Consider the following 15494-nt stretch of genomic DNA (forward strand, 5'->3'; position numbering starts at 1 on the left):
TCCTCTGTATTTGGGCCCCCATTGTTGCAAGTAGGAAGGCAGCTGTTGGCCTGTTGCTTTTCTCAAGGTAATCCAAGGTATTTCCTTGGTCTCTCTTACTATAATATGCCACGCATGGATTTCTTTTTTGCATATTCTGTTCAGAATGTATTGGGTTCCTTAAAATGATGGATTAATGTCTTTCATCAGTTCCGAAGAAATGCTTAGCCATTATCTCTTCAAATATCAATACAGTTCCATTAGAAAAATTTGACAGATGTGATATTTCCCTCCCCTCTTTCCAAGATTCAAATTAAATGATTGTCCTATATTCTCACTATATTCTCCATGTATATTGTTTTTAGTGTTTTCTTACAATAAAGACTGTCATTATTAGTGTGAGGCTTTTGCATTTTTTAATTTGCACTTTTTCATTTTAATGTTTCCTCCCAGACCAAAATGAAGCAATTGCTTTAGATGCTTTGAAATTACTATGCTTTTCAAATACTTATTCTTTTCATACAATTAACTCCTCCTCTCTCTAATGCTGGCAACACTGACAATGGTCTTAGCTGGTCTTACTCAACCTTACCCAGATCCCTGAAACCATGCCGTGTGCATGACCTCATTCTCCCTGCCAGTCTCTTGATCTTTAGCAAAAGGGTAACTGAAAAGAAACCTTAGCACGCCTGGTTTAGGGAGAAGGAAAAAGGGGATACAAAAAGAGGGGTCCAATTTGCTACAGAGAATTAAAATAAATGGGGTTTTTGTTGTTTTAATTTTTGTTTTTAAAGTTTTATTCAGGGATGCCTGGGTGGCTCAATGGTTGAGAGTCTGCCTTTGGCTCAGGTCGTGATCTCGGGATCTTGGGATCAATTCCTGCATCAGGCTCCCCTAGGGAGCCCGCTTCTTCCTCTGCCTGTGTCTGTGTGTGTGTGTGTGTGTGTGTGTGTGTCTCATGAATAAAATAAAATCTTTTAAAAATAAATAAAGTTTTGTTCAAATAATAAGTGGCTTACCTCCAAGGGGTGATCCATTAATTTGTTAACTCACTAGGATGGATTACTTTCTCAAATTCAGGACAGTAATTGGATGGAGAGGGAGAGGGAGTAGGGAAAATGGGAGAAGTCAATGGCCAAGCCAGTAGATTTTGGGTGTCTGCAAAAGGAGAAAGAGTCAGAGGAAAAAGAGACCAGAGGAAAAAAGGCATAAAAACTTATGGTTGGGGATGACAAACCAAAATGCCACACTCACCCCATTTGTCCCATCTCCTCCATCTCCTGTTTCTGCAGCAAAAATACCTTTACCACCCCTGAGGGCTCCTGCCCCAACCAATCCCCCTTATCCGCTCCCAGGAGGACCTATCTCTTCCACGATGATAAAATCCTTTCATCTACTACCATACCTTTCTCCTTCCTTTCCATGTCTGAGTTCCTTGAACCCCAGGTCCCCTTCTCGCCTCCTTGTTGCTCCCTCTCTGGGCATCAGTGTTCACTCACACTGGAGGGACTCTCCCCTGAGCTCCATACTCAATAACCACTTGTCATCTCCATTTGTATTTCTCAAAGTCACTTAATATCTTCCCCACTCTCTAAATCTGGGTCTCCTATTACTATTATGTATTCTCCTTTTCAGTAAATAGTCCCCATCTCCAATCACATAAAGTAGAAATTGAAGTTCTTTCTTCACACCTACCATTCCTCAAGCCTAGATCTGGTTCATCTTCCTAGCTTGACTCCTAAGCTCCTAAAACATTTCTCAATCTGTATCTGTTTATCTTCTTACCCACCACCCAGTACCTGCTAATCCATGTGCCTGCATGGACTTTGCGGTCCCATCCATTTCTATAGCAGCCACCGGGACCACTCTGAAAATGCAAATCTGACTCTATCACTCCTTTGCTAAAAATGTATCAGTGATTCCTTAATGATCTTAGGAAAAAGAACCCAAAATCCTTAAAATAGTGTAGTAACAGGAATCTTATTTTTAAACATACACACACCCCCACACACTTTTATCTTTTGTCTTCCCAAATAAGTCAAAATATCCCTAGATGGCAAAGCATCTATCTACTGGGGAGAGATTAAGACTGAAAAGGAGGGATCCCTGGGTGGCGCAACGGTTTGGCGCCTGCCTTTGGCCCAGGGCGCGATCCTGGAGACCCGGGATCGAATCCCACGTCAGGCTCCCGGTGCATGGAGCCTGCTTCTCCCTCTGCCTGTGTCTCTGCCTCTCTCTCTCTCTCTCTCTCTCTCTGTGACTATCATAAATAAATAAAAATTTAAAAAAAAAAGACTGAAAAGGAAGAATGCCAAGAGAGGGACGGGAATTGATAGCCACATTTGTTATTTCAAAATGGGGTTTTACAGCAACCAATAGACATGCAAGGGAGAATTTTCTGAATTCCTTTATCCTCTCTTTGGCTTACTTCAGAATCAAGACTGGTTGTCCACACAACAGAGTTCTACACAGCACAGAGAAGTTTCCCCTTACAAAGGCCATTTGGTGAATAAAACAGAAACACAGCAAGAGCTGGGGTCAGGCTGAATCATCCAGGGGACAATTGCTGGGCTCTAATCCATTAGAGGGAGACATGGAGAGAAAGAGAGAGAGAGGAAGGTGAGGGAAGGAGAGAGGCCCAGCTACTTGATGCACAGGCAGCCAATCACAGTCACCAACATCAGCAAAGCACACGGTGGCCAGGGACACAAGAGCACTGCTGCAGAGACCAAAAGAAGCAGAGGATAGTCCAGGTCACTTTAGGGCTCCAAGGTCCCTTTTGTCACTTCTGCTACAAGTACCAACTAGGCCAAAGTCCACCCCAATACTCTTAGGAGCTAGCCTGAAAAGTTACAGGTAAGGGTAGCAAAATCTAAGCATGTTTACTCAAAAAAGACTATATTTTTATTTCACATCAAGTTTTGAAACTGAAAGTCTTGCTCCTCAGCAGATGGAGTTTCTGAGAAAGACCAAATTAGATAACAATCCCCCCCATAAAAAAAATAGGAAAAAGAGAAGGAGGGCGGGATGCGGGGAGGGAAGGAAGAGAAGCAGAAGGGAAGAAGGAGAAAGGGGAGTGGGAGGAAGGGAACCATCACTTCTCCTCACCCAACTTGCAAGTTGACTAGCACCTCTGGCTACGGTGTCCTGGGAAGCCCCGCACCCCACCTGCTGTCAGCCCCACCAGCCACTTCTCGTACCTCTCTCTCCCTCACTCCATTCTCAAGTCACACTGGCCACCTTTCCTTTTCTCAAACCAAATCTGGTCTCTCCCACCTCCAGATGCTGTCCTACATAGCCCCTCTCCTCTTCTCCCTGGCCACCACCACACCCTACCCAGCTAACTGGACTCTTGGGCCCTGCCTCACTTTCCTGAGAAAGCTATCCCAGATCCCTCACGCCCTGGCCCTGTACCCCCAACTGCACGGGCCCAGAGCCACCCTGCTTATGGCCCCAGAGCTCTCTGAACTTCTCCCTATCACCATCTTCCCTGTTGGCAATCACAGTGCTGTTAGCTTGTACCATTAATTTCGCCAACTCAGAGACTACAAGGATTCTAAGTAGAGCCACACAGACTCTACTGTGTGACTGGCAGGACTGCTTTGCTCACCATTGCATCTCCAATATTTAACATACAATAGGCATTCAATTAATCTTTATTGAATAAAAGAACTGCTCAATAAATGAATAAACAAATGAACAAACAATCTGTTCAAAAATGTAATGGGCTGCCTTGTGAGAAAAGCGGCCTCCATCCCCACACATTCAAGCCCAGGGAGATGACTGCCATCGGGGACACTTTAGTAGCAGGAGAGTCTGCATGGATGGACGGTTGAGTGCACACCTCTCAGGTCTCATCCATCTCAAAAGTCTCATGCTTTGCTGTATTTATGTGTTCCCAGAGCTAGTGCAATTTCCTCAGACCACAAGGGTGTCAGAGGCAGATGGGCCCAACATGTGCCTAAGACCAGAGAACAGCTTTCTTCAATGCAGGATGAGAAGAATAAGTATCTGTCTATGCCCCTGGTGGCTTTGTAAGCTGGTCACCCCCAGGTGGTGTGACAGCATTGTGGCATAGAGGAAGCCACGGAGAGAGTCAAGGAGAAAGATCTCATAAACCTGAGCCAATTGCATTAGTTAAAAAGTCACAGAGCAGTAAAGGAACCCAGAGGGTAAACTCTAAGCATGTGTCTCCTTAACTTTATTCCCTTCTCATTGTAAGCTGTCTTGAGAGAATGTGGACACTCCGAACCCACTGCCCATTACCATGTTTTGCACATGGTGAGTGTTTGACACACATCCAGTAAGTGAAAGTGAGCAGACAACCTTCACCGCTCAGTATTTATTATTGCCTCCCCATCAGCTGTTGCTGCTCAAGGTGGGGTTGTCTGTGTGTGTGTGTGTGTGTGTGTGTGCACATGTGGATAGAGCACTTATATATGGATGCGGTGGCAAACAGAAGTGAGGCACCAACTTGTATCCAACATAAAAATGTTTTATGTCAGCGTCAGCAGCAGCCCCCATGGGGGCTGTCCATATCATATGCAGAGAAGGACCATTTATAGACACAGCTCACTACCCAATCCCCACTGCCTACGTCTATATCCGAAAGGCTAATGATATTTTTCCAGAGTCTTAAAATATTTTGCTTCTGAAAACCTTATTAAAATGAAAATGCTTTTGGAAGGGGAATGACTTAAGCTTTTATACTTTATATTTTAGAGAGGACTGTGATGGGTAATTAGGAAGGGCCTGGAACATCAAACACAAGACTGGGAGTGGATAAAGCAAGATAAGAGGATGGGAAAATCCAGCATACAGAGAGCTGCCAGTAGTAACCCTTGTCACCTGTAAACATCATTTTCACAACTTTGCTTGGGAGGCCCAGAGGATAACTGTTTCTCCTCAGAGGAACCACTCTGCAGGTTTTTGAGATAAATGGATGTGCTCGGTTTGGTTTAGAGTAACAGAAAGAGTGCTGGACTCACTTGAGATTTTTCTGATCAAGACAACAGCATCTCGGAGGCTCTGCAGCATTGATGGCTGCAGTCTGGCCATTTCCTGGTTACGAGAGATAAGGAGCAGCAGCAGGGGATGGGATGAGGTCTGCATTGCTGCTCCAGGAAGCTCGGGACATCCATCTCCACCCCCTACACATAGCCTGTGCAATGTCAAGTTTGGGGAGGACTCGGAGATGTGGGTGTATAAAAGGAAATGAAGGATGAAGAGAGGAAAACAAAGAAAGCCAGAGAAGGAGGAGGACAGGTTAAGCATCTGGAAAATTACTGCAGTCTCATGGCTTTTGCTGCTTCAACAGCAGGATGAGTCATCTGCTGGTTGCCTAGGCAACAGCTCTCTTTCTCCTGCTGCTGATCAATTTCATCTGCACAAACGTCCCATGAAACTGTGAGCTGTAAAGATAATATACCTGAGTCACAGAAAGTCCTGCCAAACGAGGTCTGCATTTCAAGTGTTCTGAGCCAGACCGTATCCTTACGTATGCCTAACCATCATCTCTGTACCCCATCCCTGGCCCCATTCACACACACACACACACACACACACACACACACGCAGGCTGCACACCCAGACAGCAATGCGTCAGCACAGAGGTCAGGGTATGGGCAGGAGGAAATTGTCACCTCTGCCTTATTCTGGTTATCCTGGGATCATAACCGTCTGACCTCACTGTCTCCCCTTAAAGACAGAGTGGATATGTAGCCATCCTCTCATCTTACATCTCCAAACAGTTCTCTGGATGATGAAATACAGCCACAGAGGGAAGTCGGGGCAACTCCAGGGGTTAGAGCAGGGGACACAGTGGCCACTGTCTCTACCCTGAGTCCTCCAAAGACATTGTTGTCACCTTCTAATACCTTCTTTTTCCTCCTACCACTTGTCACTACATACAATACACTAAATACATAATTGCTGAGGCACCTGGGTGCCTCAGTCAGTTAAGCGTCTGCCTTTGGCTCAGGTCATAACCCCAATGTCCTTGGATTGAGCCCCAACTCAGCCCCCTGCTCAGCAGGGAGTCTGCTTCTCCCTCTACCCCTCCGCCACTACTCGTGCTCTCCTTCTTTCTCAAATAAATAAAATCTTTTTTAAAAATAAATACATACATAATTTGTCTTACCCACTAGAGCATATGTTATTTTAGGGTAGGAACTTTATTTGTCTTACTCACCAGTATATCCTTATCTGCTGGCCCAGCTCATCAACCTGCACATAGTAGGTGCTCAGTAAAAGTTTGTTGACTGAAAAAATGGATGAATAAATGAATAGCAATGTTTTTGGACCACCCTACAGATAAAGCCACCCTAAAAAAAATAATCAATCAATATAGTCAAAACCCCTTCTGAAAGGGCTAACATCCATGGGGCTTCTGTACTGTCTGTGAGACAACATCTACAATATGACAAATCAGGAAACCAAGAGTGTCTGTGTTTTCCCCAGTCTCCTGACACTGTTTAGGGTGTGAGGAACTCAGGAAACATCTTGTAGAAAAAAGGCACAAGTCTCACATATATGCAATCATTCCATAGCACAAAGCTGGAAGAGCTGCTAGGCTCTTCATCTGTTGCCAATGTTCTCTAAGGAATGACAACATGGCATGCACATTGCAATTATTTTTTGTCTGTTTCATCTTCATAACAACCCAGGTAATAAATATTTTATAATTCCTATTTTACAGGTAACTGAGACTAAGAGAGGTTAAATAAAAATACATACATACATAGCATGTCATGTCATGCACGCATGACAGGTAGCATCAGAATACAACCCCACGTCTGAGTTCTTAGCCACACCTAGTGTCACCTCTCTGCCTGCCACACCCCTGCACCTGTCTCTCTCCTTCTTTCCATGAGATTTCCAACCCCCCTTTCTCCTTCAAGAAGCCCAGAGTGTCAATTTTAGCCTGAAGTGTTTTGCATCTTGTACTGTGCTCCTGCATTTTCCAAGTATCTTGGCATAAATTCTATCATTTGAGCTTCAAAACAATGCCGTCTGCTAAGCACGGGCTCATCATCATTGCAGATGTAGAAAATGAGAAACAGAAATGTAAAGTGACTTGAACGACACTATTTACCTAATCAGAGATGGGATTTGCACATTAGTACTCCGATGCCACTATCTCTCCAGCCCAACTGAGCCCTGGCAAACAGCATCCAAGGGTGTGCTCAGTGTTATCAGCCCCAGGCCCTGCTTGCACCCTAATTTTATTCTGAGTCCCCGTGCTCAAAGCTGCCCCTCAGAAGCCTCAAGCTGGCAAATATTGATCCACCTTTCAGCTAATTCTATGCAGAGCCTGCCTTGAGGAACCTCAAGAACCTTCCAATCACAGAAAAGCAACCTAAGATTTCAGAGGAAATCTGAATATCTGAGAAAGAGTCTAAATGTTATAGCCTAATTTAGAAAATGGTGCCAGATATTTTTACTAATTTTATCTTCTCTCTTTCCTTGCCTTAATACCTTCAGCCTCAGTCTGCTCCCCACCTACCCCCTTTCCTCTTCAAAAAGGAAATAACCTTGCATCATCCACCATGCAGTAAAAATGCTTTAAATTATAGCCCTTTGGGCATCTTCCTGAGAAACAAGGTCACAAAGTATTCTTACCAGCTCTCCCTGTAAACAATGCCAGACTATGTTGGAATGAGTAATTAGAAGAAACACAATTATAGATTTTAATCCAAACTCTTATAAAATGTCCTTACTGGATAGCAACCAATGAGCATATAAAATGAAACATACTAATGATTACCAAAAATAATGAGTCTCGCTTTAAGTGGTTTCTATGAACTATCCCACCTGCCTGCCAGAGCAGTTCTTTTCCTTCATTATGGCTTCCTTTCTCTATGATTTGTATACATGGACAATTTCCTGTCTGTATGAAAGCCATATTGTTCCTTCGGTGTCTGAGCCCATGTCTTTGTGCACAAATCTGTATATCCGGGTTAGGGGGGACTAGACTGAGTGAGGACCTCCACATGCTAGGTACTATACCAGATGTTTTCCATATGTAAACTCATCCCCACCTCCAAGGGGTCTGTGATGACAGTAGGATTGCTAGTGATCTTTTCCTTTTACAGAAGAAGAAACTTAGACTCAAAGAAGTGAAGAGTTTGCTTAACAACACACAATAATAAAAATAATCCTAGCAATAGCCCTAGAACAGTAACTGGGTATAGCACCAAAAGCATCTACACATTCCCTCAACACTTTTATTTCAGCATGGGACAACTTTCTTCAATGAATCTCAATGAGCATTACCACTAAATGACCAGGAGGAAAAAACTACGTTGAATCTTTAATAAGTCTCTTTTCCCCACTTATGAGATCAACAATCACAATGGAGTGTTCATCTTAATTTTGTTTTGGCTAAAATTAATTCTCACAGTTTAACCCCTTAAAAGTACTATGTAATTGTCAAAATTATGTACAAACCAAGTCAGAGACCTTTTAAATTTTTCAAATCTACCTATTCCCTCAACTGTGAGGACAGGATAATAACTATTTCTTATTTTTCTGGAAATAGGTCATTACATTAATTCTAATAATAATAAATAAAGCCATTTTGGAATATTTAAACAATTTGCTTGCCTTCAATGTTTGAGCTTAAGAAAAAAAATTATGATTAATTAAAAAATAAGTCCAGTCCTGCTGATGTCTTAATTATTCATATCTGACCCACAACTTGGACATTGCTTCTGTTACACCCTTGTGCTGACTAATAAGATGTATCATTATCCAGTCCATTAAAAATATGAGGATGGTTACTGGTGGTTTTATAAAGAGCAAAATATTCTCAGATTACTTGTTCTTTCAATATTAACAAAAATTTTTAAAGATTTTATCCATTCATTCATGATAGACATAGAGAGAGAGAGAGAGGCAGAGACACAGGCAGAGGAAGAAGCAGGCTCCGTGCCAGGAGCCCAACAGGGTACTCAATCCCGGGATTCCAGGATCACGCCCTGGGCCAAAGGCCGGCGCTGAACTGCTGAGCCACCCAGGGATCCCCTCAATATTAAAATTTATGAGTAAAATCCTTTACTTTCTTTGGAGCTATACACTTTGCCTTACTCCATAATTGTGGTCAGAAAGTTGAGTAAAGATCATGTTTTTATAACATGGAACATATTTTCCCGTGCATTCTTTTGTGTGTGTGCTCATTCATTTATGTGATTAATTTATATGGGCATTTTCCTGAAAGACATGAAAGTTTCATTAAATATAAATGGCATAAATTTGCTATTTTTAAATTGTAGGATTTTAAACACAGTGACCTCAAGAAGATCTGAGAAAGCTCAAAGACAGGACAGACAGCAAGTTAGGATTAAAAAAAGGCAAGAAGAAGAAGAAGTAGTAATAGTAGAAGAAGTCATCACTGGGAGCTGCAGCCTTGGCTAGGTAGTATTATTGGAGCAAAAGATGTATGTGGCCAAGTGAAGAGATATGAGGCTGCACAGATAAGCAAAAGCCAGATCTTGAAAGGCTTTACCAAGGAGCATATCCCGAAAAATCCACTAGAGGGTTTATACACAGAGTGACATAATCGATTTGTAAACTGACTTTGAGAAAGATGATTTAACCAGCAGTATGAAGATGCACTGGAGGGGCAGGAAGAATGTTTATAATAACCCAGCAAGAAGCAGTAGAGAACTAATCCAAGGCCATCAGTGAAGATGGAGATGTGGTGGTGGGTCCAGGAGAGTTTTGAGAGATGGAAGCCACAGGAGGTTGTGATTGGCTCCCTGGGAAAAGGAAGAAGTACAACTTAGTGAAGGAGCCAGCCTGGAAGAGGACAATGAAGGGACCTGCCACATTAGGGAATAAGAAACACCAGGGAAGGTGCATGTCTGGCCAGGGATTTAAAATAACAATATTCCAGTGCTTGCGTACAGCTAGTGGAGCTGCCCCACAGAGAGCTCGGTGGGACTAGCACATCAGAGAGAAATCTGGCTGGAGAGAATCGGCACTGATCAGTGGAAGCTGAAGCTGGATTTCAGTGAGGTTGCTCACTATGTGGGTATGGAGCAAAAAGGAAAACACTGAAGTTTAGATGGGGGGGGGCGGTGAAGAGGCTTATATGAAAAAATATAAGGCTAGGAGGCCCAAGAAACAGCTATTACCTTGGAAGTCAAAGAGAAAGAGAATTTCAGGAAGAAAACGGCCCACACGGTCAAAGATTGCAGAGACTAAGACGTGCTCTTTGCTTTGCAGGATATGAGTGACTCCATTTCAGTGCAGTAGAAAGAACAGAAGCCAGACTGTAACAGGTACAAGAGCTGGAGTAACGACTGCAAATGTAATCACTGGCATTTTCACGCTGGTTATGTTCCAGTAAACGGGTTTCAATATTTTTTTTGTTATGAGACAATATACCCATATGATATAAAGCTTAGAAAATAAAAATACAAAAAAAATCATCCATGATTTATAGATTGTGACAAAATCACTGTACTTTGTCAATTTTCTCCCAGTCCTTAAGAACGCGAATATACTTTACTTCAAAATACTATCTTTTAAGAAACCTGATGATGAAAACCTACAAAAATTCCAGCATGTCCTCCAAATTTATCTATAGTTTACCCCAAATATTTGTCTTCATTCAAAGCATCTTTGCAAGAGCATGGAACCAAATAAGAGGCCTCAAACTTTAAACTGGAGCCATGTGTTGTTCATAATACACCCAAATTTAAACTTATTTTCATACTCCTTAGAAGCCTAATTCCAGCAAAGCCAGCAGTCTAGTGTCAAATGTGGAAGCTCAGCCCTCTCTGCCCACAGGGGCTCCTCCAGGCTTCATTTGAAACATGAAAGTTGTATGAATTCAGGCCCCTGGAAATTGTAACGCAAGCAGGCAATCATCCCACATCAGATAATTTCCTTAGTAGAACCAACTTCTTTCTTACACCATGCCACATACCAAACATTCTCCAGTTTTTGAAGTCTTCAAAGCATACCTAACTAGCTGGGCTTGCTGAAGTAAAAACTGGAAATGTTCTAGTTTACTTAAGCTTGACCTTACCTCCAAGTCAGCCTGACTAATATTGCAAAGGAGGCTAGGCTGTCTCACACAAAACACCTCTTCTCCTTCTCTGATACCTGAAAACAAAACCCCTTTCAAAATTTGCCCTGAATTGATAGAGAGAGGGAAAAATGGATAAGTGTATTTTAAATGTCAGCATCCAGGCTTTCATATGGCAATTTTACAAAGGGAAAGGTAATGGTAGAAGTGATGGTATGGATGAGTGAAGGTTTTAAATTAAAAATGTCTGTGAGGGTAGCCTGGTGGCTCAGTGGTTTAGCGCCGTCTTCAGCCCAGGGCGTGATCCTAGAGTCCCGGGATTGAGTCCCACGTCGGGCTCCCTGCATGGAGCCTGCTTCTCCCTGTGCCTGTGTCTCTGCCTCTCTCTCTCTCTCTGTCACGAATAAATAAAATATTTTTTAAAATGTCTGTGAATTTGAGCTATAGAGGTCATCAATGATACCAATAATTCTGAGAGAATAGCCACATAAATATTTGCATTTTACTGAGAGCTACCTAAGCCACAAGTCTTAATCAAAGGCAGTACATCTTAAAAAGTGATAGTAGGAATAGTCTGGAGATACCTCACCTTTGTGGTGTCCTTCCAGTGGTATTCTCTGCCTAGCAATCTGTAGCTCAAACTTTTGGTATCCAGTTAGGGATAGTTTCTTTTTCAAAGAGTTTTTATAAGTATATAGACTCATATTGAATGGGATCCTTGAAGTGTTAGGCACTAGCGCTCTTCTGTCAGTTGATACCTTAGATACAACACAATATTTTAAACAGACCCCAGAGGCCCTCAGAACTCTTCATACTTCTCAATACAGCTTGAAAACCACTTACCTAGTCCAATGTCCCATGAGCAAATGGGCGCCCAAAGAAGGAACATGATGTCTACGATCATACAGCTAGTGGCAAAACCAGAACCTGCTCACTTCCAGTGCTTTCTCCTATTCCACTTTGGGGCTGCCAGTGTTATCTTCTATTTGACGCTGACTACTCACTGGGGAATACTCCCCCAGAGACCATCAAGCCATTCCAACCCTGTGTCTAGGACGTGTGTTACCAGGACCCTGAAGAGCAGCTTAGGCTCCTTCTCCATCTACATCCTCCATGTCTACTTCCTGATTGGAAACTTAAAATTTAGGGTTAAAATTTTAAATGGTCCAGATGAGTTGGGTAAGTAATCATTAATAAACAATGAAGCTCAATTGTATTTGGTCTTCCTCTGGTCCCTCCTGAATTCATAAGTGGAGAGGTCTGTAATTCCTTTATCCCTGGAACCAGGGAGAGCCGCCAGAGGGGGCGGCAGTGCTCTAAAGGGAGCAAGCCTGAGTTCCAGTGGGGACACCTTAGGTAGCATTCTTTCAAAGAGCATCTACTGAGTGCCTACTGTGCCTTGCATGGGGGATGCATCCTCTGTGCCTCGCATGGCGGATTCAAAGACTGTTTGTCCCCAGTCCTAGTCATGAGGGGTCTATGTGGTCCTGTCTGACCACAGCTGGATAAACTTGGATAAACCTGAATTTTGTAAGCAGTTCTATCTGGACTCCTTAACTCTAACCCAACCTGTCTTAGGAATTCCGTGATTATCTCTGAGCCTTCAAATGAAGATGAAAGCTGACAGAACCAGGGACAAAAAGCAAACCTATGAATTCAGAGATTATGAGTAAACAGTCCTAGCCAAAATTTAGCTTCTCCTCTACCTTTTCATTTCTCCTTAGCTCTCTCCTGCAGGGACACCTACACAGTCCCACACCTGGCACCCCCCTCACTGTCCCTCTCACACCCGTTCTCACTCACTCTGTCATAGTACTCTCAAAGATGTATACTGTGTTTTTAAGGAAGTTTTTTAACTTCTCTGAGATAAAAATATTCACCTAATAGGACTGTCAGAACAATTAAATAAGGCAACACATAAAAGGGACCTATCACATTAATAGTTCTCCATAAATATTGGTTGTTGCCATCATTATTACTTATCTTTATTACAGTTGCTATCCCTTCCCTTACTGATACTACTTTTTCCTGAGGTGTTTGCATTCAACAGGAGACAAAGAGCCTTTAAATCCAAACAATTCTCTTCCTAATAATGGTGGGGTTTCAAACCAAGAGAAAGAGTGGGCAGGGGTCCTTCATGCACCCTCAATATCTCCCTTTGAGTAGCACCTGCGTGGGGCTCACCAAAGCTGCTCTCCACATCCCAGCTTCCACCGCAATGCTGACTGCATCTGTTGCTCTGCGCCAAGGGCCCACGTGGCTCTCCTGCTCTGGCACACAGAGCTGGTTGTCATGCTCCACGGTGCAGGGGCAAAACGTGCCTGGGTTCCTGCAGGGGCAGGAACAACAAAACAGATGTTTACGTGCATTTGCCTTCAAACAGAGAAATGCCTCTCTTCCTGGCAACTAACTTAGCTTTGCCAGCTGTGCCTGAGCCAGGACAGCCCAAGGTCAAACACCCTAGGGCCTCATCCGAGATTTATAATGAGGCCAGCAGAGCAGACTGCTGCAGTAAGAGTCAGCACAAAACTGCCGGCTCTCAGCTCCAAGGCAAGGCAACATGACTCAGCAATCTAGTCTACATCCCAGCTTTCTCTGATTTTCCTCCCTTCTCTCCCTCCCTATGGCCAATCTAGTCTACATTCCAGCTTTCTCTGATTTTCCTCCCTCCTCTCCATCCCTACAGCCACCTCCTTAGCCAGGGTTCTTGTCATCTTTCCCCATGTAAATAATAAGCAGCCAATTTTTACCAAGTGCTTATTATGTGCCAGACAATGTATGCTAAAATTTTTGCAAGGCTTCTCATCAAAATCTCAAAATAGCCCATGAGATAGAAATTATTTTTTCCTATTTTACAGATAAGGAAAATTAAGGATGCTCAGAGAAGGTAACTAACTTGACTAGAACTTTTGGCCTCTTATCCTCACTCTGTAGCCTCCTTCCCTCCTGCCTCTCACTGTGCCACTTGCTAACCCCCAACAAGCAATGAACATCTCTGCCACAAGTCCATCTCTCCTCCCACCTATCCACCAACTACTTACAAGAATTTGTTCCTAAAATGTGAATCTCACCGTGTCATTCACATATTGAAATCCTTCAAGGACTCCCCATTAGGTCCAAATAAAGTCAAGGTTCCCTTAACTGGCATTCTAGTCCTTTCCCAACCTTACTCCAAGCCACCCATCTAGTCCCATCACCTGTTCCCTCCTACATGAAGCTACATGTCATCCAAAAGGAGCTCTCCATCCATCACATGTACCATCCTTTGTGGAATGTGGTTTCCCCAATCTTCTGCCTGGCAAACATCTATTCATGCTTGAAGACCCAGCTCAAATGTCACTTGTCCTGTGAAATCCTCCCAAATTCCCTCTGACCCTTCACTCTGTTACTCCCTCTGGGATCTCCCAACCTTTCCCATTCTTTCCACTAAGCTGCTACTACATCACATTGTATGTAATTTCTCCCAGTGGGCTGGAAGTGCTCCCAGGGCAGGGAGAGCTTTTCATTCTAGTCCCCTTACCTTCCATAAGGCCTAGACAGGGTGGTTTATTGAATATTTACTGCATGCTGGATGAAGGAATCATTCATTTATTCATTGGGTTAACTGGTTTGCAGTCAGTCATTGGCTAGTGTGTTGTGAGTTAGCAGTTAATCATGGACTATGTGGGCAAGGCACCATGCTAGGGACTAAGGAGGCAAAGATGAATAAAAGTTAGACCCCCCTGGGGGAGTCCCAGCTTTGGTCTAATGCTTATATAACCCTGGGCTTTTATTGCTTTTTTTCTTGACTTCCTTCCCAGAAAACAAATTGAATTGCAGAGCTTGCAAAATACCACCAAATTCCATTCTGTTTAATCTGAACACAACGGCCATCCATTTAACTGCCACCTTCCTTACAAAAACAAAACAAAACAAAAACAAAAACAAAAAAACCTCAATTGTCAGGTCTAAATCACAGCTCATGCAAATAACCAAGGTTAGATAGCTTGCAGCTCCACCAGGATCCAAAATCCATCATGATGTCAGTTCCTGAGTTCTTACAAATTCAATTATATATTCTGATTAATCATGGATTAATTAACCAAACTGTGCTGACAAGAAAGTATTAAGGCTTAAGGTGGTTATTTTTCTAGAGATAAGTGCTCATAACACTGGGCTGTGCCATTTCATTAGATCCAAATTGAAGTCTTTGCTCTCTGCCTCTCTGAGCTGTTTTGTCATTTGATAATATACTATTCAGTTCTCTAATCTTCTTCTACATAAACAGACCTTATTTCACCAATATGATAAGGACACCGGAAGTACCTTCTGGACAAGGATTCCACCTGTGTGACCCCTGCCAAACCTACCAGCACAGTGCTCTCCTACACAGAGACTCTAGAACTGGAGATGCAAGACATGGAAGAGAATCTGGAGACCATCTCAGCTGAAAACCTCATTAGACACAGTAAAGAAACAAGAGCCAGAGAAGGGCAATGAC

General features: G+C 43.0%; 1 protein-coding gene across 2 annotated transcripts in view; it reads right to left on the bottom strand.

Moving 5' to 3' along the window:
• Nucleotides 1-15494, bottom strand: part of LOC112648226 (lymphotactin-like) — a 172254-nt gene that overhangs the window by 152143 nt on the left and 4617 nt on the right. The window contains exons 1-2 of one of the 2 annotated variants that reach the window (XM_049112346.1): nucleotides 14535-14667; nucleotides 13199-13343 (exon numbers count right to left, since the gene is read on the bottom strand). In XM_049112346.1, coding sequence (XP_048968303.1) covers nucleotides 13199-13216 — 18 coding nt within the window. In that variant the 5' untranslated portion in view covers nucleotides 13217-13343; nucleotides 14535-14667. Of the gene's footprint in view, nucleotides 1-13198; nucleotides 13344-14534; nucleotides 14668-15494 lie in introns of those variants that run through there. The other variant, XM_035719368.2, reaches the window with a different exon arrangement.

The sequence above is a fragment of the Canis lupus genome, chromosome 7 (genome assembly GCF_003254725.2).
Source record: "Canis lupus dingo isolate Sandy chromosome 7, ASM325472v2, whole genome shotgun sequence".
Classification (NCBI taxonomy): Eukaryota; Metazoa; Chordata; class Mammalia; order Carnivora; family Canidae; genus Canis; species Canis lupus.